The sequence below is a fragment of the Echinops telfairi genome, unplaced genomic scaffold (assembly GCF_000313985.2).
Source record: "Echinops telfairi isolate 266 unplaced genomic scaffold, ASM31398v2 ScPeMD7_7469;HRSCAF=8507_1, whole genome shotgun sequence".
Taxonomy (NCBI): domain Eukaryota; kingdom Metazoa; phylum Chordata; class Mammalia; order Afrosoricida; family Tenrecidae; genus Echinops; species Echinops telfairi.
The window spans coordinates 73,081,572-73,093,470 of NW_022111373.1; the positions used below are offsets into that span (position 1 = coordinate 73,081,572).

Consider the following 11,899-nt stretch of genomic DNA (forward strand, 5'->3'; position numbering starts at 1 on the left):
CTAGACCTCTATAAATGCCCTTTGCCTCCCAGCTCTTTCCTCTATTTCCTTTGACTTTCCTCCTGTCCTACTATCATGCTCAGTCCCCACCAGAGTTTCAGCAATTCCTCTTTGTTACATTACCCTTGATCATGCCCTCCCAGGCCTTCCACGCCCACCTCACCACCGATTTGGATCACTTGTTGTTCCCTTGTCCCTCAGTTTGTTAACACCACTTCCTTTCCCCCCACCTCCCCTAATATTTGTCTTTTACATCCCTTTTTGCCCCTCTTCCCTCCCTTGTTTATAATATTATTAAGTAAGCCTTCTATCCTCTTTAGAATCACATTGACATAATTTTGTTTTAATCGTATAATTTAGAAGAGGAGCAGGAAAATCTATTTTACTTATCCATATTTTCCCTTACCATGTTCTTTCTTCCTTCTGAGTGTTCCAAGACTTCATCTTATATTGTTCCTTTCCTTCTCAGAGAACTTCTTTTAGGCTTTGCTCTTAGGATTGATCTTGGTGACACTTTCTGCTAGTTTTCCTTCATCTAAAAATGTCCTCATCCTCTGTAACACCACTTTCAGCTTAATGATAGATAGGCCTATAAAGTGGGAACAGTAATACCCAGGGGGTATGCACCCTACAGTCATCAACCAGATGACATCAGAATGGCAGCATTTGCCCAGAGATAAAATCCAGAAGGCAAGAAGGGACAGGAAAGAAGGACGATCTGAACAAGCAAATAGGGAGAACCTGGGACGAACGCTGTTGCTTTGTGGGGATCGCAGTCATGAAGCAACATGTGGATGAATTGTTGGGAAACTAAATTGCTCTGTGAACTTTCACCCAAATCATAATTTAAAAAATGTAAGCAACAAAGGATAGTTTGATAGATATAGGGAGACAAAGTCTCAATTCAAATCTCTTCCTTATTCCTGGCAGATATGTTTGCTACATATAGGATTCACCATTCTTTCAGTCCTTGAAAAATGTGCCACTTCCTCTGTCTTCCATGACTGCTGAGGAGCAGTCTGCTGTCATTCAAGTCGTTTCCTCCTTTATGAATATCATTTCTCTCTCCTCTACAAGATTTTTTTTTTGGTCATTAGTTTTTAAAAGTTTTAACTAGTCTTGTTGTGGATTTCCTTGGGCTTATACTATTTAGGGTTTATTCAGTTTTGTGAGCCTATAGTTTTCTGTCTTTTGCAAATTTAAGAAATTGTCAACCATTGTCTCTTTGAGTATTCCATCCCTACCCTCTTCTCTCTTTGCACAGTCAAATCCTTAAAGCTCTGTGTTTTTTCTTCCATTCTGTTTTCTCTCGTGTAGACTGGATGACTCTCATTTTCCTCTGTGTCAGGTTCCCGCTTGTCCTCCCCACCACACCCCGTTCTGCTTTTCATCCCGTACACTGAGCGTCTTCTTTTGGTGATTCTTCTTTCTTCCGTTGTAACGCCTCCTTTTCGTGTTCTTTACACACTCAATTATTGTTGCTGAGAGTTTGTTGGTGTTTTTTGTTGTTGTTTCAAAGGTGCTCCTAATTGCTCCCTGAAACATTTTTATCTTGCCTACTCTAAAAGTCTTTGTAAATTACTCTAACACTTACATAATTTCAGTTTTGGCATGTATTGGCTGTCTTTTTAAATTCAGTTTGAGGCTTTCTAGCCCCTGTTTTGATGAATGATTTTGTAATGAAATTTGTATGTCTTGAATATTAGGTTATGGGACTCAAAGTATTCTTAAAACTTCTGTTTTAGCTGCTTTTGTCCGACACTTTTTCCAGCAGGAAAGGTGGGAGCACCGCCTCTGTACTGCAGTTGAAAGGTTCTTACTCAGCCTCCACTAACACTCCAGGGGCTTGTGCTCATGGTGATTCCTGGGTGAATCTGGGCAGCCTGGCTACCACTAATCTTTCACTGTTAGCGCTCTCTCTGGGGTAGAAGTGCCTCATTACTTCTCTACATGGGTCCTCTACATGTAGGACTTGGAGGGAAAGCCTCATTACCAATGAGTAATGGGTGCTGACACTATGTAGACTTATGAGACCATCCCAGGCAGAGTCAGGATGCCTGGTTGAGGACGCAGGTGAGGTTGGAAGTGCATGGTCTCCATGTGGTCTCCACTGACATCACAGGGAGGCGTTTTTATATCGCTCCAGTGGTTTAGGCCTTGTGTTACAGAGGCCTACGTGTGTCTGTCAGCCTTTGCTGGCGGGAGTGGACTCGGGTTTTCTGTGGTGTGGGGTGGCAGCAGAGTGCGTCTTTTCTAAAAGTGTCCTATCTTGCTAAGATGCTACTCTCGTGATCTTTTGACTAGAGAGAGTATGGTTGGGGAGAGAGGAGGGTTGGTTTTACCTGTGCTTGCTGGAGTTTCTTGGTGGGTAGCTTCTCCAGTGCCAGGTCTTGTGCTGAAATAAAGAGAGTGCCGAGAGCACACAGTTGTGTCAGCCTCTGGTCTTGAAGTCCCTAAGCAGCCTGCCCTCTTCTCTCTTCCTTTCAGAGTCTTGTGCTTGTTTTACGTGTGATATTGAAGGGGGTTCGTTGTGTTTAGTGAGAGGAACAGGGAAAAGCACATATCTGTCATTTCAAAAGCAGGCAGTATGGTCCGAAATTATATCTAGATAGAAGTTGAATTTGATTTATATGAGTAATATATGGTTGGGTGCCTATTTTTGTTCATTTTAAAGATTAAATGCCTATAAGCAGATTATTTTGGCAGAGAAAAGCAGTTCAAAGAAATAAGCAAAAAACAGAACCACAGAATCAACTCCTGTGGTTTTTCATGAACCAAAACTTAGGCTATTTCTTGACACCAACCAAGTCTCTAATTTTCACCTCCCGGTGAATTATGTGTGTCATAATTCAAGCAATGCTCTTCTGCCGTTGGACCCATGGATCCGCTGACAGAGTGACTAACAGTGAGTGCAGAGTTTTCAGGCTTTAAGTGGTCTTGTAATCTCTAGCACGGGTCAAGTTTTCTCTTTGGGCAACTAGACATGGTAGAACTATGTAAATATGGAACAAGCATTTTATATGGCACCGAAGGGTAGGATAGTTATTATATTATGAGATATGAGAAAGAGCAAGGTCTCCATTCCATGTAATGGAGTAAATTTAAATAGTAAATTTAAACAGTACTAGCAGTAGTATGCTACAGCAAAAGATTATCACTAATGTAGGTATTTTTTTAAACATTTTTTTCTTTGTAAACTATTTGGGCCATTGAGGGTTTGAACTAATCGTTGGATTGTATTTCTTTCCTTTCAGGATAATGGTCCAGAAGACAATGAGAAGGATTTCTATGAGTCAGATGAGGAGCAGAAGGAAAGGATTGGCCAAAGAAAGAAGCCATATGCTATGGATCCAGACCATCGACTCTTAATTCGGAACACAAAGCCCTTGCTACAGAGCAGGAATGCAGCGGTAGGGTGAAACCCTTATAAGAAATAATTATAAATCTATATTAAAGGTGGTTAAATGGTCTAAGTTCAGTAAACGAAGAACAACTATTTTTGGGGTGTAATAGTGACGCTCACGGGGCCAGTTCTACCCTGTCCTATATTGAGTTGCTATCAGTCAGCATCAACTCGATGGTAGCGAGTTTAGATTTGGAATAGTCAAGCATTTTTTTTGTTTCTTTACACACCAGAAAATATTATCACCCCAAACAAAATAAGCTCCCTGCTATCGAGTTGATGCCAACTACTGTCGCCTCTCTAGGATCAAGTAGAACGCCCCTGTGATAACTCTTCAAGTGAGGTTTGTTGGGAGGTGCCATCAAGTCGCTTCCAGCCCCTAGCCACCCTGGGCACAGCAGCGGAAACACTGCCCGGTTCGGCACCATCCTCAGAATCACTCCTGCTCCCGAGCCCATGGTTGCAGCCACCGTGTCAGTCCATTTCCTTGAGGGCTTTGCTCTTTTCCACTCACTGCCCCTTCGTTTTACCTAGCGGGATCTCTCGCCAGGGCCTGGAGTTGAAAGCCTCGTCTTTCTCTCATGGAGCTGGTGGTTTTCTCACTGCTGACCTTGTAGTTAGCAGCTCAGTGCGTCACACCATGCCGTTAGGGCTTCTTTAGAAAATGTCACAGGTAGTTGAAAATACAGCAGGGCATATGAACTATGGATTTCAGAGAAGGAATGCTTAACATGTATTTCAGCCTCACATGTTACAAAGAATGTAGGGTTTGGTGGCAATACCTGCTTTGATAATCGTATGTCCAGCGGACTATATTTGCTTTTCTGTGGTTCTAGTAATTAACTTTGCTTAAGATAGGAACTCAGATTATTTCCCAGTTGATTTAGCTGGATAACCCCCTACACAAATTTATGTGTATTCCTCAGTTACTTAGTATACTACGATCATGGATGAAAGTTAATGATTTTATTTCAGTGAGAGTTAACAGTAAATGCCAGTTAGAATTCTTAAGAGACTAAGGCATAACACAAACACCTTGCATAATCCTTCACACAGTTTTAACTGGTAGTAATGGAAATTTAGGTGATCTTTATTTGTTTTGTTGTTGTTGTTGTTGTTTGTGCGTCCATTTTTTAATCTTAAACCATGCTTACATTTCAGAATACTCCATGGGCATTATTGAAAATACAGATAAGCAAAACTAAAGAATTGAAACATCACATTTCCATCACTCACAAACTACCAAATTCCACAAATCATGTAGTGCATTTCCTTGTAGATTTTTTCCTTCATAAATATACATATATTCACATGTATGTGAAACAATACATTTATTTTTTTAACCAAGATAAAAATCACACCGTATATAGTATTGTGTAACCCCCACCCCCACCCAACTCAGTTCTCTACACCTTTGTAGTTAAAACTTTTTTCATGTCATTTAATGCCAATTTATTTCAAACTACCCTTTATAGCTAGTCTATCGAATACCAAATCTAATACATTGCACCTGGTTGTTATATCTGTTGAACCTCTCAATTCTTGTAGCACGTCCTTCAGAGTTTGTTGTTTTCTTCAGTGTCAGTTTATTCTTGAATATCCTGTATTTCCTGTTTGCCAAAGGATATAGCTGAAGGTTTGGTGGATTCAATTTAAGCATGTACTTATTTTCTTGAACTGAAAAATTCTTAATGAATGTGTTAGGCTGGTTTGATCAGAGAAACAAATCCTGTGACATTCAATATGTGTAAGAGAAAGCTTTATATCAAGAAGTAATTATAAATCAAGCAAACATCCCAGCCCAGTCCAACTCAAGTCCATAAATCTGATACTAGTCCATAAGTCTGATATAATTCCTTAAGTCCCTCTTCAGACTCACGCAGCCACATGCAATGATGCAGAATGCAAGATCACAGGCTGGTGGATGCAAAGTCGTGTGGATTCAGTAGCAGGGCTTCCGGCAACCAGGGTCAGCCAGCAGGAAGGTGTGAAGGCAAAGAGAGGGGGGGAGGTTCCCATGGCCCTCCTTATGAGAAAGCCATGCCCACAAGGAGTCACCATCAGCCTGTGACCTGATTGACGGGTTGAATACCACCCCTACACTATTATATATCTTCCAGTTGATACAAAACTGAAACTAACACATGAATTTATATGATCAGCCTGTCACAGCTTTGAAAAAGAGGCAATCACTTGAATGACTTACATGCTGTCATTATGCTTTGAATTTTAGAGCTTTGGGCTTCATACTGTGCAACATTTGCTAATTGCAGAAGTTTTTATCTTACTCCTAGTAATTTATTTTTCTTCTTTTTAAAAGTTTATTTATTTATATGCAATTCATTAGTTCATTCACATCAAGTCACCACATACAGTCACCACCACAATCAATTTTAGAACATTTTTTTCATTCTTGTACTCATTGTCACTGGCTCCCCACCCTGCCCACCATACCCCCAAGGAACCATCAATCCAATTACTGTGTAGATTTACCTACCCTGGATTTCATATACAGAATTAACAAAATAACAAAGTAAAACATAGAAACCTCAATTAAAAAATAAGCAAAATACCAAATACCAGAAGAAATTTAATTGGATGATAAGGGAGATCAAATGATAGGGTGCCAAATTTTAACTAACTGCATCTGCAGCAATCCACTTTTGAATGCATTCTGCATATTAGCAGGACTATTCGCATCCCTGGTCCATGATCAGAGGGGTTCATCAGAGCTTTAATCCATGATGACACCTAGTAATGTAAATTTCGATAGATTATTTAGTGACTTTTATTGTGATACTTAAAGTATTCTTTCATCCATATGACCTAGCTTAGCTTGTCCTTAGGTGATGTCCAGCTGGTTCTGCGTCAAAGGAACCCTGTCTCCATGCGACAGAATGAAGCCCCTCCCAGTCCTGGACCTCCTCGCAACTGTGTTATCTTTGAGCGTGTGGGCGTCACTGTCAATTCATCTTTGAGCCTATTTCACTTTTGCACTGCCCTTCTACTTTAGCTTAGGTCCCTCTAAGTTTCCACTAGAAACTCTACTGCGTGATTGACTAAATCAAGACTTTTTTTTTTTTTTTTTTAAATCAAGACTTTTAACTCTTTGTTTGATAATGATATAAAACACTTTTAATGGGTAACAGGGTACTGTTTGGTACCCTGTTATATGGTGTGTGTGTGTGTGTGTGTGTATTTCTATTCCTTTCGATCTATTTGTGTATTTAAAGTGTCTTTCTTGTAAACAGCGTGTAGTTTTGATTGTGGTTTTACATTCATTCTGTCACTCTCTGCCTTCTAATTGTAGCATTTAGTCCCTTCCATTCGCACTCACTGAGAAGTGACTGCTGCCATTTTGTTATTTGTATGTGTCTTAAGCTATCTTTGTCTTTGTGTCTTATGTCTGCTTGATTTTGCAGTTTGTTGATTTATTATAATGAGCATTTTTTATTCCCTTGTATATGATTGCTTAAAAGATACATTCTTAGTGGTTCTCATGAATAAAATACAATGGGGATTCAAAAAGTTCGATTGTCTTTTAATTCATCTTTTTGGTGAACATTTTGAAACATGATATTACAGTTAAAATTTTGTATGTGTAACATTGTAGAGTATGCTGACACCAACTTAAGTAACATGTAAAAAATTATATCCGTGTATCTGTACACCATTCCTTTTCTCATCTTGCCATCACTATGTCTTTATAGTTCGTGTCTTGTAGCATAAGTTTATCCTTGCCTCTTATGTGTTTTGTTATTAAAATGCATAAGGGACAGAATATTTATATCTATCAAGCCAAAATACCTCATGTACTAGCCCTTATACTTGACTGCATTTCTTTTTATTGAGGATCTTTCTTTTTGGTATAGCTTTGAATTACTTTCTTGTGACTTTTCCCTTCTGTCTACAAGGGGGCTTGTTGAACTTCCATTTGTATGTTTTGTGTGACCAGTCTGGTAGTTAAGGAACCCACTCAGTTTTTGTTTGCTGGGAATGCTTTCCTGTCACCCTCAATTTTAAAGGATAGTTTTGTTGGGTATAATATTATAATATTCTTGAGTGACTTTATTTTGGTTCTATTCTGTATTATTTTCAGCACTTTAATTTATACCTTTTTCATTGCCTTCTGGCTTCCAGTGTTTCTGAGGGAAAATTGGCATTTAATCTGATTGGAGATCCTTTGTGTATGACTATTTGCTTCTCTGTCACCACTACTTTAGGATTCTCTCTTTATCTTTAATTTTTGAGAGCCACCACACTAGGAACCCTGGTGACGTTGAACTGGTAATGACAAAGTCAGGTCTTCAAACTCACCAGCTGCTCTGTGGGAGAAAGATGAGCCTGGCTGCTCCCGTAAAGATGTATAGTCCTGTGTCCCAACACCCAGCATCTTTAGTTAGCAGCCATTAACACCAAATGAATGAGGGGACAGGATATCCTTAATTGATCCTCAGGGAGGTTTTTTACTGTTGATTTCAGAGGATAGAGATAGGAGGTATGCAGGATTCCAGATAGAGTCTTGGTTTGGGGAACAGACTACACTGCAAGGCCCTTGTATTCACAGAAGATAATTCATAGAAGGCTTGCAAGTGATGGTGTCAGGATGGAACAGGAGGTATCACGCTCCAAAAGCATCTCTAGGGAGCTCTGTCTTCTTGTTATCAGAACCCACCCCTTAGTATGTTGGCTGTTTAAGTGTAGCTTCCCCTAAGACTGCTTGTGTCTTGGCCCCCAGCAACCTCTGCCTTCACTCCTCAAAACGGATAGAAAGGAGACATACACAGACCAGCACGGACTCCCCACAAGGCCTGCCATACTGATTTCTGAGGCCTAAGCATGGATTACACCGGGAGATAGGCCCATTGTTGACTATGATTGCAAACTCCCCGAACGAGTCATCTGTTGCAACCAGCCCTGACTGGGTAGGCCAGATAGTGGCACACTTCAAAAGGACCCTCAGAGTGGTCTGCCTTGTTTATTTAACAGAAGTCTTTGTACAGGCAGGAGCTGTGGTGGCTAGGAAAGTAGGCCGTTTTCCCAGCCACTACTACAGTTCTCAGCAGCCTGTGAGGTTCGGTGATGGGAGAAGTGATCTTTCTGTGTATGCAACCCACAGTTGATGTGTTTGCCCTTGCCTGTCTGCTCTCTGCTGCCCTTCCCTCAAAACCAAGCACTCCTTCCTTGTTGTAGTCTGGTTCCATGGGTCAGGGTAGGAATGATTGTTCATGCTGCCATCTTCAGAATCGGCTTTCGTATTTTCTAAAGTGTAACAGGTGTGTTGTTGAGTCAGCTCTGGCCCATGGCCACCTTCTGTGTGTCAGAGTAGGGACGATGCTCCAGAGGATTTCTCAGTAGCTGATTGTTCAGAACTACACCACCAGGCCTTTCTTCTGAGGTTTTCCTGGGTGGGCTCAAACTTTCTATCTTTTGGTTATCAACCAAGTGCGTGAACCGTTTGTACCACCCAGGGACTCCACGTACTAGTTGTTATTGTTGGTTGCCGTTGTGATGGCCATGCTAGCAGACGGTGACGCCACAACACAATGAAATGCTGCCAGCCTGGTCCTGGGCCATCCCCGTGATCAGTTAGGGATTGGACTGTTGAAGTCCAGAGAAATTTTGATCACTCTTAAAATGATTGGTTTTAAACCAAACACTTTAAGGATTTTTCATTTTCAAAAACAGATCATTTTAAATACTGCTTCTTCATGTGCATTGCTTTAAAAAGATTTTCTTTGTAACTTAATTGTACTGATATTTATTAATTACTTCAGCCTACTTGATCCTACTTGATTAGAAAGCATTTGCAAAGGCATGCGTATAATCAAAACTGCAGCAGCAGCTCTTGAAGACACATGGAATTTGGCATGCCCCTTTATTTCTGACACACGCTGGCTATCAGGCCTTTTGGGCAGTTCATTTGACATCTCTATTCTTTCCTGAGGACATTCCTCAGGTCTACCGTAACCAGGTGCTCAAAGTGCACAGCGTGAACACAAATCTCCTCCACAATTCAGGAGGTGTCAGACGCCTTTGTTCTTTCAGGGAGGAAGCCATCCCCTGCTTCTCTGGTCTCCTGATGGCAGTCAGCAGTCAGGTGTGCCCTGGCAAGTAGACACGTCACTGCGGTCTGCCTCCTTTTCATTTCTTTCTCTCTCTGCTTTTGATTTTGATTAATGTCTGTTATAAGCTCACCCATTGGGCGTAAGGCCCACCCTTACCCAGTAGGTTCTTGTCTCACGTCTTAACCATCTGCAAAAATATGATTTCCAAGTAAGGTCACACCTTGAGGTTCCGAGTAGATGTGGGGATCACCAGAAGCCCCCTGCAGAGAATAACAACACATTTATTTCCCAGAAATTGTCTAGAGGTTAAAGGAAATGGATGTAAAACTGTATTTGGAACTGTAAGGGACTCCAGTGCTCATAGGCCCTGCTGATTTCCTGCTCTGCGTCTAGGTGGTGATGGCAGTGGCTCAGCTCTATTGGCACATAGCCCCCAAATCCGAAGCTGGCATCATTTCCAAATCCCTCGTCCGTTTGCTTCGTAGCAATAGGTGAGTCATACTTTTTCATATGCCTTCCTATTTGTTCCCTTCTGAAGTAAATCATGAACAATATGCTCTGTCTTTCAGGTGTTTATGATGTGATTCTGACTATATTTTATTGATAAGACTTCATACTAAAGGGGATTGTCATAATAGCCTTTATACAATGTGTCTCAAGCTTAATGATAATAAATATTGAAAAATGTTTTTAACTTCAAGTTCTGAGGCCTTGAAACTATTTTGTGACCTCTCTCTCTCTCTCTCTCTCTCTCTCACACACACACACACACATGCGTGCATTTATTATTCGCCGTAATCCAGACTGACTTAAATGTTTGTTATTTCTTGATGTGATGAGCTGTTAACTGGTTGCTATTTCTAGGTGTGACTGTAGTTGTGAGTTCTAGAAAATCTCGAGTCATGGAAAAGATGGAAGCCGTGTTAGATTCATTCACTCACTGTATTACATATAATGTATAATGAAGCAGTACATAACTTAAAGTATATAGTTGATGAAAAATGCATATGAGGGGACATAAATTATCTATGTCAACAGGAAAGGGACTCAAACAGCTTTACTGTCGGACAGAGATTATTGTGAACTTGATTATGGTGGATTGAACCATGGTATAACATGATACTTGGTCAGTTGGCCTCCTCTTGACCAAACCTTAATTTGCTGTAGGCTCAAATGTTTCTCACTTGTTCAATGAGAGAAATGTCTTCTTTGCCTTTTAAAATATGGTTGGCAGTCTTTTCTCCCTTGCTCTTTATTTTTATTCTTACCTTCACATTATTATAATTTTCTTTCTGCTTTGTTTTTGTTTTTTATTGTTTCTGTTAGGTCCCCTAGTGTATGAGTCACAAAAGGAGTGGATGCATAGAGACAATAATTGATGCAATTTTTTACCAGGGCAATGGGCTGGGGAAGGTGAGGGGAATAGGCGCGTAAACCGTGAATGCAGACAGTGGGAGGCGGGAGGGAGCTCTAGACCTGATTGTGATGATGTGTCTACAACTCTTTTTTAAAATGACTTAACTATGGAAGTGTATGATACGTGAATTTTATATCAAGAAAACTACTAAGAAAAAGAAACCAAAGTTGACCAGTGGTTACCTTGAAGGATGGTGAAGAAGGGAAAGTTTTTGCAAAGAGAGTATTGAGTTTATGTTAATGGTGATGGAATAATTTGGAAAAGGACATCCATGGTGGTTGCCCAACACAAAGAGGTGGCACTGAATTATACATGTAGAAGTTGTTGACTTGGAGAATTTTTTGTTATGTATATTATTGCACAGTCTTTTAAAAAACCAATTATACGTATAACAATGAGCACAAGGAAGAAGGAAATGCTATAAAACTGATTGTGGTAATGATTACACAACTCTGCCTGATTTGTAAGATATGTGAATGAAGTGCCAATAAAACAGTTTGTAAATAATGTTTGTTTCAAAATGGATTAACGATAAAGAATTTTTCCTATGAACGATTGAAGCTCCATTGTGTTTAATTACTGCAGTTTGCTCTATTTTAAAAATATATATATAATTTTATTTGGGGCTCGTACAGCTCTTATTACAATCCATCCATCCATCCATTGTGCCAAGCACATTTGTACATTTTTGCCATTGTCATTCTCAGACATTTTCTTTCTACTTGAGGCTATCAGCTTTCTTTCTTCTATCAGCTCCTCATTTTTTCCCCTCCCTCCCTGTCACCCCCTCCCTCACGAACCCTTGATAATTTGTTATTATTTTGTCATGTCTTACACTGTCCGACGCCTCCCTTCCCCCATTTTTCTGTTGTGTGTCACCCAGTGAGGTGGTTATATGTAGATCCTTGAAATCAGTTCCCCCTTTCCACCCCACGTTCCCTCCACCCTCCTGGTATCACCACTCTCACCGCTGGTCCTGAAGGGATCATCCTCCTTGGATTCCCTGTGTTT

General features: G+C 40.4%; 1 protein-coding gene across 1 annotated transcript in view; it reads left to right on the forward strand.

The window, feature by feature from the left end:
- Window positions 1-11,899, forward strand: part of AP3B1 (adaptor related protein complex 3 subunit beta 1) — a 283,869-nt gene that overhangs the window by 127,062 nt on the left and 144,908 nt on the right. Inside the window, exons 8-9 of the mRNA XM_045285085.1 lie at window positions 3,255-3,410; window positions 9,865-9,962. Of these exons, the coding sequence (XP_045141020.1) occupies window positions 3,255-3,410; window positions 9,865-9,962 (254 nt within the window). The remainder of the gene's footprint in view (window positions 1-3,254; window positions 3,411-9,864; window positions 9,963-11,899) is intronic.